We start from the raw sequence: 23,856 nt of genomic DNA on the forward strand, positions 1-23,856 counted from the left end.
TGTCTGTTCTTTCATTATCAATATTTCTTTAGTCCGGAAGTGTCCGCACATAAAATATCAAAAGGGTTTCTTCAATTAAAATCTTATTGACTGACATCAGTGTCCGACCTCAGTAATGCTCTTGTGGCGGAGCAGCCACGACCCAAAATCTTGAGGAAGGCCTTTACCCTCAGGGGTAGTGGCTGTAATGGCAGCAGATTAATGTCCATGCTTTTGGAATGGCTTGTATAACAACAACTTATGGGTGTGATTTCATGTGCGAGCGTTCACATATTTTGTTCTGGTGTCCATTTACCATATAGAGTTTCTCCAGTGTATATTACAGCATTACCATAAGTGGATTTTTTGCCCCATATTTAATAATTTCCATATATTTATATTCCATACTTCATATTCTAAACATCCGCCTCTCTGGCTGCTCTGTTCCATCATTTGCACGTTGACCATGACTTCTGGGCAAGGCCAGGCAAGGCAAGGGAACATTATTTACTTAGCACATTTCAAACCTCGTGCTTTATAGAGGAATATTACTGTAAGATTGCATCAAATAAAAACACCGATGTATAAAACATGTGAAACTGATTCATAAAAAATAAAAAAGCATGATAGAAATCAAACAATGTGAGCACATAAATTCTTAAAGGCACTTAAGGCGACTGTGCTAAGGCCTGAGTTAGTGTTCATTAAAGGCTTTGGGGAACAGTTGGGCTCTGAGTGTGGTTTTAGATGAAGCCTGTCTCAGATTTTCAGGAAGCAGATTCCAGTAGTAGGAAGCTTGATAACTAAAAGCTTAGTGTTAACCCAAGGGAGAACCAGTAGATCAGTCCCTGATGATCTGAGGGTTCTAGTGGGTCCATAAAGAATTAGCAGTTGAGGAATGTATTTAGGGTCAAAACTGTTGACTGAAAAGTAAGAGGATTTTAAAATGGATTCAAAACTCGATTGGATTCTGGTGAGAAACCTTACTGCAGCATTCTCGATGAGTTGTGGTGGTTTTAAAGGTTTCTGCAGGAGGCCCGATGACAGGGTGTTACTGAAGCATCACGGCCAGATCTCTGATTCTGGTAATATTTCTTAAGTGATAAAAGGCTGATTTCACAACTGACTTGATATGGCTGCTTACGCTGAGGTCTGAATGTAGTGTAATGCCCTGTGTGGTGTGTGTGTTTGTGTGTGTGTGTGTGTGTGTGTGTGTGTGTGTGTGTTTGTGTGTGTGTGTGTGAGTGTGTGTGTGTGTGTGTGTAGCAGGAGCCTGGAGGCAATCCAGAGGCAGAAATTGTGTGGTGGCACTTTGCAAATTGCATTGATCTCTCCCTAGACCTGCCTTCCACCTGCCACCCATCCACGGTGTTACAGAGGGGTAGAGTGGGGCGGGTGCAGTTGGACAGACTTACTTCTTTATCCTTACCCTGCTGTCTTCTGCCTCTTTCCTCTATTATTGTCTTTGCATTTACCTTATGTCTCGCTTTGTTCCTCCTGCTGTCCTTTCTTAAATCCATCTTTCCCCCTTGCACTCACGCAAACACACACACACGCACACACACACACACACGCACCTGCAGCAGCCCATGACACACTTTCCCTTGCTAGTCATTGGTATGACTGACATGCTTTCCTCTGTCCTGTCCTGTCCTGTCCTAATTACGACATTATTAGTTGTCACGGTGATGATCAGCAGAGGAGATACAGAACATGTGTTAATGAGTGAGAAATCACAGTGGAACATGTCAGGAGGGTCGAAATTGACCATGTTCGAATTTGACCTCTGTTAAATAACATGAATATCAGCCCAGCGATCAGTGGACTAGATTTTGGTTTTAAATTTACATTTGTAAATTTTCAGCCAAAAAACAAAAAAAACAACAAAAAAAACAACAAAAAAACCCCAAAGATGGCGTTTTGCAGACGTTGCAGCCTTGCAAGCTGCTGGTGTTTGGGGGAACTAGCACAGAGATTATCTCATTGTCTCATCTTGTGATGCTGGCTCCTTCGTAGTGACTGATATCCCACAATGCAACATATTTGCTGGAAGTTTATTGAGATCATGTTTAAGTAGTTCGGAAAATCAAAGCCTAATTAAGCTTAATGATACCCTCGTCTCCTGGACAGCAGCCAAGCAAAATCACACAGCCATGAAAACTGCATGAAAGGGCTCCTTGTGAGCTCACGGGATCTCTTTACTTACAGAGCTTGTTTGTTGTGTTTTTTTAGTCTTCCTCATTTATTATCTTTTGGAGGGAAAATGTAAAAAATAAAATAAATAAATAACTTGTTCTTCCACATATATTGTATATCTGCTCTTTAGCTGAATAGAAACCTGAATGTTATTTTTTTTTTTTGCTAATAAAAAAAAAGAGGGAGATGGAAAAAAAATCAATAAGACGCTTGTAGGCATTTTATCAGTTTGGAACCAGGTCAAAAATGTAACCGGCTATCTGAACATAACTCTAACAACCATGTTATCTTTCCTACGCTGCCAAGAGATATTATATCTCTAGGGACTTCCTGGTTACTTAGTCAAGGACCGAGCGTGGCGTAGAGTGTACCTTCTTCACCCTGCCAACCCTCTAATGAGTGTCCTCAAACTCCTGTTATCGACTGTCCTGCCTCATCTGTCTCGAACCTGCAGCGACTGTCCCTCTGTGGCTGCCTTCAGTGCAAATATATACTGTTAAATATAGTTCCTGCAGAATATGGCCGAGCGGACACATGAGCGTGGGGTCTAAAACTGGAGGTCGCTTGTGTACATGCACGCACAACCACCCTAAGGATGTCAGAGGGCGTGTAAACAACTACACAGCCATCCAAAAATATTCACTCACATTAACACTAACACTGGGGTCACAGTGGTACATTAGTGAAACAAATGCCACTGCAAGCTCCCAATTTGCTTTTCACGAATATAACCATAAATGTTTCTATTTTTTATTGCTCCGTTCGATAAAGGAGTTGTTAAACACATTTCAGCCCCCCCCCCCGAATGGGAAAATCGTTTTGGTATCATAAAACAGCAATAAGTCACTCACTCACTGAAGAGCATTGACTGCTGTTTTGCTCACAGAGTTTATTAAAGATGCAATTTCTGAATTGGCAGGCCAGAGAAAATGGCAAGTTTTGGCCAAAAGCCAGTGTTTACTGACAAGACATCTGCATTGATCATGAATAGCTTCTACCAAGGTTGCACAGTCATGGCAGGATGTTAGTGAAAACTCCCTTTCAAAGCTCTGTTTACTGGACAGCACCTGACCTGGTTTAGACAAAGCCGGCAAAGCAGAAATCTTGAAATTCTTAAGTAAGGGTTATACAAAGCTCAGTTAATTTCTCATCACCAGGTTTTGTTTTGTAAGCCTTTGTGCCTCAGGTTGAGCTCTACTGCCCTCTTTTCAAAATACTGGAACTATCATCTGAACGGATCTTTGAGTTGAAAAAGCTGTCACCCATTTTAATGACATTTTTCAGGTGCATCACACCTCTGCTTGAAACAGTAGAACAGACACTATATGAAAAAACTGATTTGAAAATAAACAAACTCATGATCGATTTAAATAACTTTCACCAACTGTCATTTCAGTGCACGCAGCACCACAATGTTAAGCATAATATTCTCTGAAACTGAAATGCAATTCATTCTCAATGCAATGAATAATGCAAAAAAAAAAAAAAATCAGCTTTACCTTCTTCCTCTACTTTCAAATGTGTAAAACCAAAATATTAAAAACTCACTCAACAGTTTTGTCACAATTCCACTGAAGGTCAACAAATGACAAAAGTCAAGCCCTAGTTGTGAGTATCTACTGTGCAGTATTGTTTGGAAAATGTATGTAAATTGATATTGAATACAATGAGGTGTGTGCCACATATGGTGAGTGCTTGCCAAGTTTTTATCCCTGTTACATATAACTATTATTTGAACAGCATATAATTTACTGAAATGACTATAATTCAGACGGTGTTTCATGCACTGAAATGTTAGAGGTTGGAATGCTGTTTGAACAGAGGTTATGTTACCTGGATGTCTAAAAATACTTTCGCTAAATGAATGCCCACTGCGCTGTGTTAAGTGTTCATTTAAGGATTTATTAAATTTCTTTTATTGAGGCACTGTTCCACTTTGATTTAATCGATTGACCACCCCTGATTTTTTTTTCTGAAGATGATAGCATACAACCCACAAGTGCTTTAGCTATTAGGCTGGAGTGCACTAAGCCCACTGCAAAGGTGTGAAAGGAGGCTTTTATAAACAGATTAGATTTTTTTGTATATATATATATATATATATTGTCACAGCTGTTAGTCAGTGCTGTTTGTGCAACAGACCCACTGCAGAAAAATATTTCTAATTTCATCATTTCTTCTATCCATCTGTGTGATACTGTAGGGCCAACCGGGTGATGCACTTGGGCGGGGTGACGGGTCAGCGGGGAGCAGGGTGAGCAGTGAAGGGAAGGATGCACACATGTGGAAAAACAGGCTGAAACTGGCCCAGAATTAATTTTCATCACGTCTGCGGCAGCTGCTGCTGCTGCTGGTTAGGTGATGTGAAGGAGGAGTGATCCATGATGTTACGGAGCAGAGAATCAGCTACCATCAGAGGATGTGGAGGAAGGTTTGACTCTGTATCTGTGTGTCTTTTTTTTGTGCCTGGTGGGCTGTTCCAGGGCAGGAACTTACCTCTGCAGATGGTGCCATTGCCCACGTAGCCCGGCTTGCAGGTACACAGGTGTCCTCTGATGGTGTTGGTGCAGATGGCGTTCTCATCACACAAATTTTGGCCGCTGGCACACTCGTCATGCTCTGAGGGAGAGATAGAGAGAGAGACTCCGCAGTCAGTATAGCAGTGTGTGCATGTGTGTGCATGTGTGTGTATGTGTGTGTCTGCTGCTGTGAAAGATGGAGAGGTCATTGGAAATTTTTTTTGAGCCTAGCAGCCATCGCAAACTCCACTGATGAGAGGACAGTTAACAAGCTAGCTGGCTCAGAATACGAAGCCACAGCTGAACCTTTCTTCTGTCGGCAGCCAGCTTTCCGAACATCCACGTTTCCAAACTCGGCTCATTCAAAATGGATGTGAAGTGGTTTCTGTAACATGAAGGTTACTTTCAATCATGGAATGACAAAGGCGTAGCTGCTTTTTCTGCCCCAGTTTTTACTTTAAAACCACCATCAGGTGGTAGAGGCGTTAGGAGGAACAGCTGATACATGCCAGGTGTGCTGACTGATTGCTCAGTATCAGCATCAATTAGCCTAATGAGGCTGGCGGTGACTAGTGAGGCACAACATCAAGAAATATATCAACACTTAACTTTCACAAAATCATGTAAACAAGTAGAGCTTTCTAGAAGCTTACAGACTTACCCTAATTCCAGAGAGTTTACGTCTGCTAATGGGAAATAACTGCTTCAAACGTCTCAGTATTTCCCAGTGTCCCAGTATAATATCAGTTAAATGTGCAACCGGAAAATATGGGTCTCTGGCAGCTACACACTGTGATTGGTCAGCTTGTGCTTCCTCCTACAAGTTTATAATGCAGATAGAGCTTTTTGATTGTGAAGCTCAGTTATCTTTCCCTTGTCAGTAGCACAAAGCAAAGACATCGCTACTGCAAATCTGCTCACTGTGATCGCTGCTCTTTATCACAATGTGAGACAAGGTGAACATCTCTGTTGTTGCTTATATCACAAAATGAATAAAAGAATCTGAATACAGATAATGTGGGGGAACATAACTAAAGCACCACGTACAATAGATCTGTGTAGTGTTGCAGCAGTGCGATATATCTGAGTGAAATCCAACACTTTAGCTATAAATCAAAACTTTCTGGCACCACCCTGTAAAATCCAACTTTTCCCATCTCTATTACTTGGGTTCAGATTTTTGCTTTATTTTTGCTTTTAACATATTCATACATATCTCACCTGTAATATGCAACTTTCAATACAAGCTGAGTAATGCTCCCCATCCACTTATTATAACAACTCATTAAAGCAATGTAACATTATGAATATTAAAGCAGTTAACAATGCATGAATTGCTTGTTTAAAAGGCTTTGGCAGCAGATGGCTGTGAACTGAACCACACCGCCATCACACTTCCAACAAAGAGCATCGCACCAGCCAAATTCAGAGCAGAACTGCTGGTGTGTCACAACCCCTGCAAGTGCAATTTTGACATTTTTCTCAGATTGAAAGTTACACGGTCCTTCATGGGCTGTATAAATTTCTACAACCATAAAACTGAGAGACTAATAATAGAAAACAGTGCAAGGTCAGCAGAATGAGAATATGGCTAGATTTGTTTCATTCATGAAATGCTGACTCACTAATAACATGGGGCGTACACAGTGCTGCATGCATGCTCAGGGTCAGTGTTTTATAGCCTGCTAGGTACCATGAACTGCTCTCTTGACTTTTATAGTTTGCTGTTAGCTACAGAGGCCAGAGGGAATAAGGAGTTTAATACAAGTATGGTTAACCACCAATAGGAGACCTTCCAGTGAACAGTAAATCCGTCTCACTGCTCCGACAGTGTCAGTCATGGATGTTAACATGTAGAAAAACTCTAAAGTTGTCTCCCAGATGTGAAACATCCTGGACTTTACTCAGACTTTAATGGCTCAGACTACTTCTGCAGCATAATCCACATTTCCACTGCTCAGTGTATGAATCTTTAGCTTCAGAAGTATTCTTTGATTACACTGTGTAAAAACAATATCAACTGAAATAATGAAAACTACCAAAAATATTTGAACCTGGGATTTAAAGATGAGGTAAATACATACAATACCAATGTGCATATTCCCAAACAAATTTACTCAAATTACTACAAACCAAGTGACAGACATTGAACCTGGTGTCCCAGAGGCTCACACAGCCCTGGGACAGTTTTACAACTCTGACCTTTTGGTAATCCAGCCTTGTCCAGGGGCTTTTATAAATGGGGCCTCATGGTTCACCTGAAGAGGGTGAATGGTCCCATGGATCTGCAGGGAATTTAAGTAAGAACTAAGGGTTATGAAGCGTGCATGCAAACACTGAAGGAGGGCTTATTGAGTGTTCTGACTATTTCACTCCGCAGACACACTGCTCAGTCAGTAGGACTCGCTTGTGCAGCAACAAGGGCATGATCCCTCACTGGCTTCCCACCTGCAAACATGGCCATTTGTGTTCATTGGAACCCGAAAACCAAGCCAAACTACAGTGATAGATATGATCTTTAACCCCTGCACAGCCTGTTGTCCCCTAAATAGTTTGGTATTTCCAACATAATGTATATTTAGTTTAGACCAATTTAGGCTGTGTGAATAGTACAATCAAAACTGATGCATTAAGACAGGTGTTCAACATCTGCACGGCAGATAATTTGAGTTGTTATAGTACGAAAATCCCAGCCGTCAATATCATTAACAATGAGTCTACTCTATTTATTACACTGAGTCAGCATGCACAATAACAGGACCCTGACACTGAAGCAGCTAAATGGAATTAATCTGTTGTGTATTTTATTTGTTACACCTGTGCTTTTGCTTCTGTGACGTGTCAAAATTTTCTTCAACTTTATCAACTGACGGCGTAAAATACATTTCTTCACCACTGATTATTCGTGCTTCATGTGTAAAGTGCGAGTTTATCATTTCATCAATAGTGAATGAGTGACTGATTTCTGCCAGGTCCGCAGTTCAGCACCGCATCAGCCTGCTGCTGCAGGTTAATCTCACCAGGATCATCATGTTACACATGACATACTACATGCTCCACTAATGGGCCCCACAGCAAAAGGTTCTAATGAGGCTGTTCTGGAGTTGACCTGAGGCCACCACAACTCTGCTTGAGTGGGAATGCGCTATTAGCCAAAAAGGGAAATTTGATTCATACATTTTTAAAAAGAATATAATTATAACAACATGAAATAATAATTATGGATCTCTCTGCTCCTTATAAATATGGGATTAACTGATTTTTGGCAGCGTGTTTATTGATCCAAGTCTTGCCGCTAAGCTTATCAAACTGGTTAAGCCGTAGTTAATGCATCTTCAATTAGAATCTGACATGATTTTGGATGATTATAAACAATACATTATAAGGGAAAAAAGCTTTGATGATGCAGCTGTGGGGATTTACCACAGAGCTCAAGTATCGTTTTATAACAAACCATGAAGTGTGTCTTTAAGTACTAGTCAGGACCTGGCCTGAGGCTGCCTCAACTCACAAGGTACACACTAAAACACACTCCTCATTAACATGCAAAAGCTTTGGTGGGAGTCATGACTAATACAGTCCCCTTAATTAATGAGTGTTGCTCAAGAACCCCCGAGGCAACTAGGAGAAATTATTTAGCTTTTCTCTTCCCAAGGATTTCCTCCCCATGTTGAACTATAAAGTGGAAGTGAATGTCAACAGCACTGGTGGGATGCGTACGAGTTTGTGTGAAGGGATATGAAAAGTAGGCTGCATTAATGGTAAGTAATAGAGGAAGAGTTACATGATTAAATATTCAGTGTGCTAATGGCTGCGAGCTGATCGAGGGCAGAGCAACACAATCAAAACACTGACAGCCGCATGGGCTGCTTATTAATATCGTTTAATGTCTGCTGGCCAATTTGAAATTATAGAGAAGCATAAACAGACAGATGCAGTGGCTGAATTGATGGAAAATGAATACGTGAAAGGCCGCCAAGTTGAATAAGCAATAAATCCACTAGTAAAAACACTTAAGGGCCCTTTTTTTTGGTGGTGGTGCAATGTGAAGTAAACCAGCGTGAATCATTCGTTTTTTAATTCATTCACTCTGTTACTTCTGTCTGCCTTTGATCACTTTGCTTTTATGCGTGTTGGGGTTCATGTAGCTGAAAAACATGAAGATGTCATGTTAAGTGTCACCAGATGTTCTGTGTTTTCATATCAAGAGTCTTTCCTGAAATTCCTGTGCATGCATTAAGTGTTTTTAATCATGCGGGTAGCTCATGGCTTCTTGATAATTGGTTGTAAGGGTGTTGAGATCTGATTTCTTGTTAGACGGAGAACCAATCATATTTCACTTCTTTGTTCTCCTGAATAGTATTAAAAGGAGCTATTTGTAAGTTTTATCTGTCTCTGAATGTGTTTTCTTGCCGTGAGCGGGTGATGGCGATTGGGACTTGACAAGAGCTTCAGTCATCATCATCTTTATAGTACAGGACGTTATAATACGTGCTATGGCTTCAGAACATATAGGAGGCTAGCTTCAGGCTGGGGCTTGCTGGTTAGCATGCTAACTTAAGTAGAAGGAAAGATGTGAGAGAGGCAAGAGTTAACATTCATGTTGTCTTCCAACTTTGGAGACTTGGAGAACTTTGGTGAATTAAGTTTGATGCTGAATTGACAATGTGTCTTCTGGACTGGTAAGTAAACAGCTGTTAATGCTAATGTTAGCATGTAGCTATAGTAAAATTTACAAATAGCTCCTTTAAAACTATGTAAATTGTACAATATTTATACTTTATGCACAACTAATACAGTGCTTTGTGTTTTTATTATTATTGATGATATTCACAAAATTTCCAATACAGTGATGACCAGTGCCATCAGCCTTCCGACAGGTTCAAATCTGCAACCCAGCTGCAGGTCTGTGGTGGTGCTCAGGTCGTGTCGCTCTGCACCATCCAGACAACAACAAGATTTCCTGGAGAAGTGCTCTTCCACTTCTTGTAGCCACTCTGATTCTCACAGCTGTTTCAGAGCTATGAGACGAGTGACGTGATCGGCTGAGACTGTGTTAATTGATCATCACACCCTTCAAACTATAAGTATTCGACTTCATTGAGACATTTTGCACCACGTTGCGAAACACATGGGGGCCAAAATAGAAGGTGCCCTTGGAGACACCCTCCGTCAGTGCACCTAAGACTTAAGATAGGACGCTAGTAGCTATATTGTTGTTGTATATTGATTATCCAGGTTCACATAGCTGTCCAAAAGTAGAACGTGTAACATTAATACTGCGTATATGCTGGAAAAAATTTTTTATAGACCTTTGCTCACCAGCAGTGATCTGTTCCCAGCTAGCTGTGAAACAACACAAAAACATTTTGTACAACAGCAAAACTTTAAAAAAATAAAAATAAAAATAATTCTTGCTGTCCAGAAAATCTATAAAATCTGGCAAAATTCATTATGAAATTCATCATTAGTCTGAAGATTGAAAACGTCATCGATGGGGTGAGTGCAAATGCGCTGGTGTTTACAACGTGCTGGATTTCTTTTCCTCATTCTTGTCGACACCAGATTCATAACAGCTTGTGATTGAGATGTAGTTTTTCTATGTACCTGCATCCTGTGGAGTCAAGTCTATTTTCATCTGACTCCCGCATGCATCTCGGTGGACTGGATATTGAGCTGCCAGCGCCGCCGTAACGTGTCTGACTGCACAGCATTGTCGTGTGTGTGAACATACTGTATCCGAAGCTGCCTCGTATCAGAGGATTTGACAGGACTTCCTGGCTCATACATTAAAAGCACTCGAGACAAGTAGGTAGATTGAATTTTACAATCAATATGAAAATTGAAATCAATCAATATGTAAAGACCGTTCACATGGGTGGCGCAGTGATTAGCACTGTTGCCTCAGAGCAAGAAGGCCTTCCTGAAAATAATAAGCAGTATAACTAAAGGATGGAAGGACATTGATTTGTCTTTGAGGGCTGCTGTGTTCTCCATCCTGCTATTGATTTGTTTAACAAGTTATCAGATTAATTTATCTTTTTTAATGCTGCAGCCACTGTATTCCCTATGGTCTGCTCTATGGCTTAAATCTATTCTTATCTGGATTGGGAAAAGGGCTGTTTGATATTTTGAGTCATTTGATTAAATGCTAGTTTCAAAAATAGTGCTGAATATGGATTTAAAATAACATTTCAAGGACTTTGTATTTCTACAGTATGCTTTTTTTAAAGCAAACAACCTCTGGCTGATAGAGGGACTTCTTTTTAATGCACGTCTACACTGGCTTCACTAATCAGCCACGGTACCTGTCGTTTTAATTACAGATCTTGAAGAATAATTAATGGAGTGTATTAACCATCAGAGATTAATAAGATGTGCCAGTTACTATCCAGTGGGGGGATTTTTTTCCCCCACAATACAATCACCACACCCTGTGATGAATGATGGTGTCACTTGAAAGTTATTACATTGACAGTAGTGAGCTCAAGAGATTCTGCTGGAGAAAACCAGAGCTGCATCTGAGCAGGTTTGGTCTAATTAGTGATGATCTTAGAGTGATTTGGTGTCAAAGGTGACCACTCTGAAGTTCTGGGGGGTATATGACCGAACCACCAACACACAGTCTGGCTTCTGCACTGTCAACACACTGGAAAATGCAATTTAATTAGGAGGATCAGAGGAGTCGCTGAGGTTATTCTCCCATTTCACACAATTACTGGGACAAACGTTTCTCACCGACGAGGACGGGTCAGAACTACAGCTGTGCCCGAAATCAAACTCCTTCATTCATTTACTGTTCACTGAAGGGTCAGTCGTTTAGTGAGCAGCAAATTAAGATCTTGGGAAACTTACGACTCATCATTACTGATAGGAGCGGCATCACGTAACAGTAATTTACACATGTACCAAAGGTGACACAATGTATTATGGGATTTTGAACAAAAAATGGTGTATATACTATGCATGACTTTTTTCACTTCAATTAATCCAGCCGGTGCCTCAGACTGAACACAAAATGATCGTTTCCCTTGCTTTGTTTACTTTATTTGCACAAATGTCTTATTTACTGACAGTAAAAATGAACCTTGGTTCTTTATTTTTTTCTTTCCCTACTTTTCCTCCTTCCGCCTTTTGTTTTTGTAGATAAAATGGCGTCATTAAGCCTTGGGGTAAACGCTAACTTTGTGCTCAAGCTGAAACATTTTTAATGCATACACAACTGTTTGCCTGCATTTGCACTGCCTAGAGCTAATAATCTGTGTCCACATTGAGTTTGTATGTAATCACGCCGCCTGTGAAATGTGCTTCGTGTTCAGCCTGAATTTAACACCAAACTAAAATGTGAGGAGGCAGTGGTGAAAAATAACAAAGTGCATAGGGAAATATTGTAATTTTTACTCAAACACAAGCACAACTACATGACAACTGAAGTTCCTTTGCAGATGAAGATTTTACCACAGACAGGATGGGAGCTTATGAAAAGGTGAAATGATCTAATATTTCAGAAATAATTAAAATCTGAGAAAAATGTGTGGCAGAACTTTTTCTTTTTTCCTCTCCCATTAATAATTTCATAACCCCTCACATTTCTCTTGTGACCTGTACTGGAAACCAGTGGCCTAAACTGCCACAACTGTGTGCAAAGTAGTTAAAGGTCCCATATTTGCCACTTTTCCTGTGTTTTATTTGAAGTTTTGGCATCCATGAGAATATAAAGTATATTTGTGGTTTTTAGTAAAACCATCTAAATGTAGTGTTACATCTCCTCTCTCAGGCAATAAGAATATAGCAGATTTCAGGTAAACACTCAAAAGAAGCTAAATCCTGCAAGGTTGGTATGGTGGATCACGGTGGGCGGGGCTTGGGGCACGGCTGAGAGTGGTGACTTCTTTGTTGTAACATCACAAAGTTACAGAGGTCCTCACGGCTCGTTTTAAGTCTCAGTTAGTGAATACAGACTGTGTACATTTCTCTGTGGACCGAGCGCTTCAATACTTAATTCATTTAAAACCTGTACCTGCTTTATAATCAAAGACGACATGGAAATCGACCATTATACAATATGTGACCTTTAAAACTAGCTCCACCTGGAACAGCTACAACAGGAAAACACTGCCCTCACACTGATGCATCAGTTTAACAACCTAATAATGTCAATAACATATTAGTCACAGGATCAATTTTGAGTGTGGAATGAATATTTTAACTTGAATGTACTTTTACAAGGATTTATGCTTCATAGTGCAGCAGGTAGCCTCATTAAAAACGTTTCTAAGTTGAAGTGCAAAATTGTATTTGAGTTTATTTCTTTGTCACAGTTTCAGTGAATCAGAAAATGCTCAGATGAATTTTTGAAGGCAATGCTGACCTGTTTTGCAGTTTTCAACTTTTACATATTTTATGTCTTTACCAAACTTTCCCTGTTTTGCATTCGCTCCCACTGCTCATCTGTGATTTATGGCTGCTCACCGCCACTTGCTCGTCATGCTAACAATCATATAATTTAAGCTTCCTGGACTGTTGTTCTCACACTAATTTGTTCTGGATCAGACAGGCAGCTAAATGCCTCATATTTATTCAAATGTAAAAATATTGATGGTGCAGCCTAAGTAGCTCTGACGCCGTGCAAGATTCATTGTAATCTGTGTTGAAGTGTGGAGGATATAACTAATAATTTACTAAATTTTGTCGAGTGCATTATGTATGAACATGTTTTATAAGAGATAATCATTACATTAAAAAAATTGAAAGACAGGACGGGGATTGTAATTAGTGTAACACAACCACGTTCTCTTTATTCACATCTCACTAAGGCTGTTACTAATGACTATTATTAAACACAGCAGGGGTTTCTGTTCTGTTCTGATTGTCAAGAATCCTCACTCAGAATACTGTAGGACCACTCAATGATTCGTTGAGTAAATGAAAGACTCTGTTATCAGCTCCTTTACAGCCAGACACAACTGGAGATTCTGAATCAGCTTGGCGTAAAGGGACATGAAATTAATTTTTTTTTAGTCCCTTTGGGGCAAACACTATCTTCCATAGATAGAACTGAATGCCATTGGGTTTAGGACCTGGACATTTGAATATATGTACTTGGGATTTTGTGAAATTGTCATACACACTATTTTCTGACATTTTGTAGACGATCAGTGGATTAGAAGATTCGTTGACGAGACAGACAAACAACACAGGCTTTATACTGACTCTCGGCCGTGGAGGTCACTTTGAAGGGACAGATTTGATTCTGAAGAGGGACTTTTTACTCTTGTAAGGATGCTTGTGAATAGATCTGAAAGATGTCTGACGATGACATAAGAAACTGATCTTTCACCAAGCCAAGGACTACGAGATAACAAAATAGCACAGGCACAAAGTGGTGTGAGTCTGGATCGTACTTCAATGTCCTCTCTTATCCTGTCACGTTTGCAAAGAGTCACCACAGAACTTTTCCCCAAGAGACCTATAATTACTTCTGTAATTACTTTATCAGAGATGAAAAAACAGCTAAATAGCCTGTGTCCTTTTTGTTTCTTGAAACCTAAGTGAAAACTAGGAAGATGACAGAAAATGATTTCAAATGTGACAGTGTGTCCTTTGCAGAGTGGAAATCTCTGAAACTGCACAAAGGTAAGTAAACAACAAGTATCTACATGTAGATTTAGCGATATCTGTATTGTGATGTACAGTTTGATAATGAAATCTTCCTTTGTGTGCATCAGCTAACTAATGTTGTGAGTCTGCTGCAGTGTGTGCCGGTCAGCTGACTGAGCTGCATCTGTCCCGAGCCTTCGAAACCTCTTTCCACCACACTAACCATTTCTGCTATTGGAGTAAATACTGCAGCAGCTGTGTCTTCACACATCTTTTTACCCTTTCTGTCTGATGCACCTCTTTACCTGTCTTCTGGTTTTTTTTGTTACTCATATTTTACTCAAACTGGTCTAGCATCAGACAAACTAATCTGAAGTCAAAGTTGTTTGTTTCACAGAAGTAATCGCAATTTTTTTTTCTCTGATTTAATCTGTCTCTTTTTCAGAGGTCAGAACCTTTTTTTTAACTGGTCTATAAAACCAACTTAAAAGAGACAGGCAGTGTGTATTAGGGGAATCTATAAGTAAAACCAACACCTCATGATTCACTTTTACTTTGCATAATAAATATCTAAACCATGTCCTCATCTCTTAAGCACCTGCCGTTGTCTCATTCAATAATGTCAAGCAGAACACTTCACTAATGTGAAATTTAATGACCAGTGACAAGCCCATAAAAAAAGGGAGAGCAGGGCAGGATTTTTCAAGGGTTTTTTCCTTTTTTCCCAATGCAAAGTCGTCATGCTCACTTTCCGCCTCTGCCTTGCTGCTCACCTTGACGTGACGTGAACTCAACAGAGATCTGTCCTGTGTCACTGGGGAGATATATTGACGGCCTGTCATCGCATTTAACCCGGAGGACATGGATTACCATAAAATTAGTTGGAGGAAATTTCTGATTTTTTCTGCAGTAATCCACCTGGAGTTCAAGAGGCAGTTTTCTTTTGACCCCAAAGTCAATGAATTCCATCTTCCACAGTTGCTTTTCAACACTGCTGCATACGAGCCCCGTGTGTGCTTAGAAAAAAAGGTTTTATTATTAAGATTTTATTACGACAAAACAGAGCCTTCAGGACTCCTTAAGGCAGTCTAGAATGAGGAACCTATATGACTTCTGGTGACTTTTTAAGAGCTTCTATGTGCTTTTACAAGAAGATTGACTTCTATTCTCCTTTGTCTCTTGATTTTTTCATCATAATTTATGCCATCACTGGACTGAGGCACAAAGGTATGATTTCTGTCTGAATGTTGCACAAGCTTTAAGAAAATTTCCCAAAGTAATAAAAATAAAAAGCTAATTAATACATGGCCTGAGGGTCATTTTGGCCTCAGCCGTGAACAGTCAACTTAACCAGCGATAATATAACAAGCAAGGAATGAGGTGACGGACCACCTCACCTGTGTATGACGCCTACCTCGCTCAACTGCAGCCGGCGGTGCTGCCGCCAGCCCTATCTTTCTACATTAGTTTGCCTTTGATGATTGCCATCAATAATAATAATTATCCACTGCTGATGAGCAGTTGGAGAAAAAAAAGAATTACAGAGAAAACAGTCATGTCATTTTTGTTCGCCCTCGTTCAGAGAGAGAGAGAGAGAAAGAGACAGAGAGAGAGAGGGAGAGAGAGGGGGAGAGAGAGAGAGACAGAGACGGAGAGACAGAGAGAGAGAGAGAGAGACAGAGACAGAGAGACAGAGAGAGAGAGGGGGAGAGCTAGAGAGAGACAGAGACAGAGAGAGAGAGGGGGAGAGAGACAGAGACAGAGAGACAGAGAGAGAGAGGGGGAGAGAGAGAGACAGAGACAGAGGGAGAGAGAGAGAGAGAGAGAGAGACAGAGAGAGAGAGAGATGAGAAGAAGAGAGAGAGGAGCAATATGAGAAGTTATGGATTTAAGTCCAGTACTCGCTCTCATTTTACAACTTTGTCTCCTAGAAATTACATTACCACTAAATGTTTTCCACAATACGCTGTGGTGGCACAATCACAATGAATGAATGAAGTGCTACATTTATTAACAGCTGTGGAGGCAGGTTTAGATTAATGTTAGGGAAAGATGTAGGTTTTGACTAAATGATAATAGATTTAGATTCATTTAGATCCTAACAGTGGCTACTCTTCCTGTAAACACATCGTGTCTGAAGTCAGTGTGAACATTAACCCAGAGCTGCAAGTGCTTAATCATAAACATGAAAAGAGTTTAATAATGTTGTGTGAATTTTATACTGCAAGATCAAATGTTATGGCAGAAATTAAACACGCTGCCTCTGAACGTTCAATTCATCAACATATTTTTACAACCTGTCAATTAAATAACAACATTTCCTAATTATGTTAACAGAAAACATAATCTTGACACAATTACATTTTCATTCAAAACGTATCTGCAGTTGGTAATTGGCTGTATGTGAACATCATCTCTAGGAGACATGGTTTGCCTTTTAGCCCCTGTTTGGGGCTGCACAGGTAGTATACAATGGGTTTTTTGAGCTCTTGCCTGTTGCATCTGAAAAATGACCAACTTTATAAGACTGATAAGAGTTGTGAAGCAAACCCAAACAATAACCTCCTCAAATGCTTGGAGCTAGGGGAACTGCGGAGAATACTCTGTGGGTCTGATATTATGAGCCACCCCTCTGATCCATTGTATATATAAACATATTAACTATACCTGCTTCAACTATAAAGGCAGACTACATATGAGATGTTTTGTACACTGATTCGAGCCGATGCTGTGAATATTTTTGCCTTTTTCGTTTATAACCTTTTAAAATGGTAAATAAACTATGTTTATGTTGCACTTTTATACCAAACTGATTTAAAATATGCTTCTCATTCAGCCAGGATTAGAGTTTCTTGCTCTAACACCAGAATAAGGCATACACCCTTTACAGTTTCTTTACTTTTACTATTTTTAAACTTTTAAGAGCATCAATAAGAACATTTTTGCAAAAGCAAGGGTCAGAAGAAGCAACCGACTTACACCTGGTAGACACCTCATGCTCATTACCTGTTTTTGAAAGAAGATTAAAAGAAGCATTAATAAGCTCTCAGATGGGAATCAGGGTAGACTAACTGTGTTTTTGTATTTGTATTTCATTTTCTTTGTATTTCTGGTTGATGGATTCATGTAAACATTTTACATTATATTATTTTTTAACTTTTTTCTCACTTTGTATGATGTAAATGTTTTTGTTGTGGTGAGATTTTAAGATAAGCCCTAGATTGCTTTCTTACCTCACCTGCAAATCCACTTCATTAAAAAAAAAAACCAAAAAACACATATACAATGTATTTGTAATGTGCGAATAAATAAATGAAATGAAATGAAATCAAGCAGAAGAAGTGGCACCAAAGGAGAAATCTGCACTGCTGCTGAGGAAGTGCACATGTGTTACAATAACACGTTACTAATTACATGAAACAATAAAGACCTGGCAATTTAAAGTAAGTGCTTCTCATTGTGCTGCAAATATGTTCATTTACATCCTAAATTACAGCTTCTGTGCTAGTGGAATTAGCGTCTGGTTAGCTTCACCACCCAGTTCATACGTCTCTATGCAGCAGCAAAGAACCAGCAAGATAATGCAGTTCATCTACAATACACAGCTCAAGGCAATAAAGATGCTTAGGCTGCAATTCACATTAATAGAAGCATGTTCTATTAAAGTGCTCTGTCAGTAAACATCCATCCCATAGCCACGGAGCATTATTACTCCACATTTCTCCATGCGTGCTCAGCCAGGAGAGCAGGAAGACAATGCATCAAAGAAGAAGAGACAAAGCGGCGTGATGTGAGGACTGACGTCACTCCAGATGGTTGTACAGTCAGCCGGCAAGCAGGAAGAAACACTCCGTACATCAAACCTGCACGGGGAAGCCAAATATAAACATCACCGTCTCAGAGTCAATTACACCTGGATGAAAGCGAGGACTAAGGAAAACTTGTCTGACTCCTTCCCAAACTGGGTTTGATGGGCTTATTAAATCGAGCCAGGCTGACAGCGTGACCTCCAGTTTTGAAGAGTTAATGTATACAGGGAGGGTTGCCAAGGTTTCCAGGCTCGTCACACCTGAGCTCCAGATTCATTATATGCATAATTGGAATCGGATTTGATTAAATTTTCATTAAACATATAATGTGTTTTGGGGAGGTGGGTGCAGCCTTTCCCAATGCTAGAATTTTGGAGAATATATGTAGCAACTGATGCATGAAATTAATGGCGGCTTTTTTTTCGGTCAGCCATGCGTCCAGCAGAGCATGAGCATATTGTCTATGAACAGCACGTTGATAAGAGAATAGCGAAGTCAAGTATTGATCAGCAGAGTGCAGATGAGGGCAGAAGATAAATACGTTAGAGGATCAAAGGCGGCACCACGTGAACAAAAGAAAGCAAACAATTAAATCTGTTCGATTCAATCAATACAGGTAAAGTACCCCCATGTGTTTACGTCAGCGAAAGGACCAAGAAAGGCCGACACGCTAATCACAGCTGGATTGATGTGATTTTTTTAATCAGTTTTGGTAATCAAAAGTTAAAAAACATGAAATTATTCATAGTTTTTCTTTTTTAACCAGGCATGCATGTTTGAGGATATATAAAACTGGACTCCTCCTTATTTAAGTATTTTTCATTTTGAAACTAACGACTGGGGACGAGATGTCTGAAACATCCTTTTCAACGCGTGTGCAACGCAGGACACAGGTTTCCACGTCTCAGTTGTTTCAAGTGGTGACTTTCCCCCTTTCAACGGATGTCATTGAGCACAGTGAAGGTTAAACATCCAGTGACCCAAACACAGTTTTTGAATGGAGGGGGACTGATGTATGATCCCTTACAGGAGCTGTGACAAATGATATATACAGTATATATTGGGGCAGGATCTTTTACAGTTGAACCTTATCAATTATGAGTTGAAGTTTTTTAAGAGGTGTTGCAGGCTCGCCCTCCGTGCATTAATCAATGTCATTCCTGCCAGATTTCACATTCATTTACACTCATTATAATTAGTAAAAAAATGTAATATTGTATTTGAATTTTTAAAAAAAGTGTCATCTGTACATAGAATTTCAACCTGACAAAACATGTTTGTGCTCAAACTTCTATTTGTACAGTATGTCTTTGGTGAAAAGATGTAATAATAATAATAAAAAAATGTAAATAGTGTTTTTAAATGCCTCTAACTGTAATAAGCCAATGATGGGAACTTTTTTCATGTTGTTGCTGGCTGGGACACAGAGTATCAAAATGGATAGCTGGTTAGCAACAGGAGGAATTAAAAGGAAAGACAGTCATGGTTATGACATTATGACAAAAATAAAAATAAAAAAGTGCTTTTAGAATGTATTATATGGCGTCCGTATTGTTACAGGGTTAAGGTTGGGAACGTGTGGACTATACACTGCGATGTGTCTCGAGTTAACTAAGAGGAGTATAAAAGCTTCAGCTTGGCCGTAATAGAGGTCTCAAATAGATTAAATATACTGTGAGTCTCAATGGCTCCCGTTCATACAGTGCGCAAAGCTACAGCTTGTAGTAGGTGAGGCGTTCATTTTAAAAAGGCTACACTACACTTTATCTCCCAGTCTGAGCTGAACCAACTGTTGGAGGTCATTTACAGGACAGAGCTGAGAGGAAGGGAGGACCTTAAACCTCTAGTTCCAGCGGTTTAATCTGTAACTGCAAGTTTTATCGGCGTCTGCTTAATGCAGGAAACAATTCCTCTAAACCCCACAGATGATAAGATAAGTACACAGTAAGAGTTGCACAAATGACCAGTGGCAGACAGCTATTATCCACCAACGTATGAAGTCAGAGGCCGTAATGACCATCCACAGGGGAAACTGCTTGGGTTCCGCTTGCACCGCAACATAAAGACTGAGGGTACATGCTGATATCATCTCCACTTTAGCAAACTGGGCTCAACACACTGATAAAAAATATTCAAAAAAATCTATTTTCAAATAGATATTCTGAAAGTAAATATCTTTTTTTTTTTTAAATATATATTTCCTATGTGTTCATCCTGTAGCCAGTGAAACATTTCCATTCCTCAAAACTCGCCGTCTGGACGGCCTTTATCAGGAAACTTCTCCTGATACACAGGAAGGTTTCAAACACTTTCAGGGGCATTTTTCTAATTGGTTTGTGTAGATTTTTCTCATGAACCATCAACAACAAAAACTGAGGACAGAGAGATAGAAGTTATTGCTGCTGACCAGTTGGAACTATTTGATCTCACAGACAGGAAAGATCAACTTACAAGTAAAGCTTGAACTCTCCTGGTTGTTTAGAAGTTTCAAAATAATTTTAGATTTGTCTGAATGTAATTAATATGTTTCTGTTCACCTGAACCTGAACAGCATCACACCTCGCTTCATAGGCTGTGTGATGATTGCCTCTGAAATCATGCATTTTATCTAATTTTAACAATTTATACAATTAATTATGAAATATTGATATCATGTTAATAATACAAAATATGATAATATGGTGTTAGGCCTTGTTTTGTTTGCCATGTCATCTGATTCACTATCCATTAAGACTAATAGTTCTTTAAGTGCACTTTTGTGCAGTTTGAGTGTAATTCATTTGCCAAAAAAGAGACACAATAAACAAAATTAAAGATGAATTTGACTGATGGCATTATTAGTATTATTATTATTGTGAATCCATTGCCCATGATAATTGTGCAGTGAACATCTGATATTGTGACAGCCCAGTGCAAGAAGAGTAGGATGAGCGGTTGCGTAATCTGGCAATGAAAAGGGAATAAACACTTTTTCACGTTGTTTGATTGACATATGTTCTCTGGGAAGTGCAGTTTTGTGCTGAGCACCAAAAATAATGACACAATCTAATGTCCTTTAAATGTTATTTTGAACGGCACACAGATAAAGTCAAGGACTGACAGTGAACTATGAACCACCTCTCCTCCTCTCCCTTAAGTCCATCCCCTGTTTCAACTGTTGAGCTGCTTGCCTTTTTTCCATAGAGGTGAAATCAAGTGGAACCACAATTATCGCAGCCTCCCATTGTTTACTTGGCACTGTCTCCACAAACGACAAGCTCTCTGGTGGCAGGAGGGGGGAGAGAGAGAGAAGAGGAATGAAGCTGAGAATGTCTGAAGACAAAGGTGAAACACGATGAGTCATGTACACGCGCTATAGGTGACAGTCTGTTCCTTCTGCGAGGAAGGAGCTGCTTGTAATGTTGAGATTAAATTTGTAGAGTATGTGCCTGCGGTGATGCAAGGTAAGCTTGTGGGTGGCTGAAGTTACCAAGAGCAGCCTGATCTCCATAGAGACACACAAACAGTACACACACCCACACGAGCCTTGAGTAAAACGGCAGGAACAAACACATGACTGCCATCGGTTACTGACATCAAGCACATTTCCCCTGCGGTCCATGTGTTTTTATTTCATTTCTGCTTGATTGTCACTATATTGAGGTGACTCCCTTACATCTGGCAGAGGACACGTATTGATGTCATGTCACCCTGCGGTCACTAACCCCTGAGCGGCAGCTATTAAACAGTCAGAACTCGCGTCGTGTGTTCACAAGAAAGCAAAACGCAAAACACAAAATCCGTCTGAAGCTGTAAAAAGAGCTGTCCTACACAGAGGACACAAGTTTTTTACAGACTGACAAAGGGGCTGCGGAACATACGAATCAACAGTTGTACAAATTCATTTGAGCACTACTTGTATATTTAGGTGGCATTTCATGCAACTTTATACTCCTGCAGATTTTACATATAAAGTATTTAATCATCTTATTAAGCGATGCATTGACAAAGATTTAACTAGCTATGCAATATTATCTAAAATGGGTCAAATTTGGTTGATGCCAACTGGCTACAAGTTTCTGTTTACACATGAATACATTACTATTAATAAGCCAATAGTTTTACAATCTGAAGGGAAAAGTATTGTAACAAAAGTCCTCTGAAGACTTGATTTGATCAGGCTGAGAAAACCTGTGATAACCCTAATCCTAACCTTCACAGGGGCTATTTGTTAGTTTTTCTCTGCCGTCGAACATGGTTTCTTGCCAGGAGAAAGCGGTGATGATCATCACTTGACAGGAGCTTCGGCCATTGTTACGTTTACAAGACAAGAAGCTACAATACGCCCTCTGAGCAGAGCTACGTCTTCAGGACAGGGAGGCTACAGTGAGTCGCTATGGGAAAGTGACGAGACGAGTCGGGGCTAGCTGGACAAGCCGCTACAACACTATAAAAACAAACGTACAAATCCGTCTCTAACGTATAAATACTTTTAATTCAGGCCAAAAGGGAGTGGTTGTTAAAGGGTTTTAATAGGATGAGGCTCTGTTTAGGTTACTGTTACTTACTTTTACTTTGATAGTGTATATATTTGTCAGGAAATTCAATATCTGACCACATTTCAGCATCTACAAAAAACTAAATGTGTGGTATTCTCCATGGATGATTAGTATGGCTTTCTTTCTTTTTTCTTTTGTTTCCCTCCTGGTATTGAAGCGCCACCAACTCACTGTGTAATCCAAGCAGCCACTGAACTTCCTGAATAAATGCTCTCCTTGCTTTTCGCTTAATGCTCCAAGATCTTGCAATTTTCTTTGTTTACTCACAAAATGGTTTCCACCATGTCTGTGTGTGTCCTGCTTAATGCAGTGACAACAATATAATTACCAAAAGCCTTTCCAGATCCGCAGACACAATACAGAATAACAATACAGATTTGAGCACAACACACCAATTACAGGAGCTAATGGGCAATCGTGTTAGCGTGGTGAAATATGAGCAGTCACCTCCCTGCACTGCAAACGCTAACTGTGTTTTACATTCATGCAGGAGGATTTGAAACCTGCGGGAAAAAGCTGAAGGAGAAGCAGGAAGAGGGAAAAAAGAAACAGAGGATTTATCTCTCCCAGCAGATGCACAGAGTGCTCCTTGGGCTCCCAGAAAGCAGCCAGGACAGTTTACAAGCTGCAAAATAGATTGATTGTCCATGGATCCCTGTCCCCGCGTGGCTGCCAACTCTGAGCTAATTAAAGAACACTTCTCCAGAGGAACACTGAGCAGCAACCAAGCACATCCTATTCACTCCCGAGAAAGCATGCTGCCCTAAACCCCTTTAGAGTAAAAAAAAAAAAAAAAAAAAATTTAAGCCAGCTATGCCAGAACAAGTGTCACCGCATTGTATGCTGAGAAATAGCTTGAGATCCACAGAGATAAACTTGGGCAGAAAATTTGCATCGTGTTGTTAAAAGTAGGTAAATATGTTGGTGATATTTCTTCCATACTTTGCCCTGATATTCAGCTCAGAGAAGATCAGGGATGTAGAGGAAACAGGATCCTTTTGATCAGAATATTTGTGGTAGACAAGCCATTAAAAAAAAAAAAAAAAAAAAACTGAATGGCTGCAATCACCCGTTCTCGTTCGATTAGATGCTGATTCTCCCAACCTTTAAAAAGGGAGAGACGCAGGGGTTTTTACCAAATCAGTTTGCATTCACTTCTCTGAACACTTTAATTTCAGATAACAACAGATACGGCGCTACAGTCGCAGAGCCTTG

At 39.9% G+C, this 23,856-nt stretch overlaps 1 protein-coding gene across 1 annotated transcript in view; it reads right to left on the reverse strand.

Moving 5' to 3' along the window:
- LOC130168760 (protein kinase C-binding protein NELL1-like) overlaps positions 1-23,856 on the reverse strand; it is a 238,809-nt gene that overhangs the window by 53,830 nt on the left and 161,123 nt on the right. The window contains exon 14 of the mRNA XM_056375248.1: positions 4,672-4,794. Coding sequence (XP_056231223.1) covers positions 4,672-4,794 — 123 coding nt within the window. The remainder of the gene's footprint in view (positions 1-4,671; positions 4,795-23,856) is intronic.

Source organism: Seriola aureovittata, chromosome 1 (genome assembly GCF_021018895.1).
Source record: "Seriola aureovittata isolate HTS-2021-v1 ecotype China chromosome 1, ASM2101889v1, whole genome shotgun sequence".
In the NCBI taxonomy this organism is placed as follows: Eukaryota; Metazoa; Chordata; class Actinopteri; order Carangiformes; family Carangidae; genus Seriola; species Seriola aureovittata.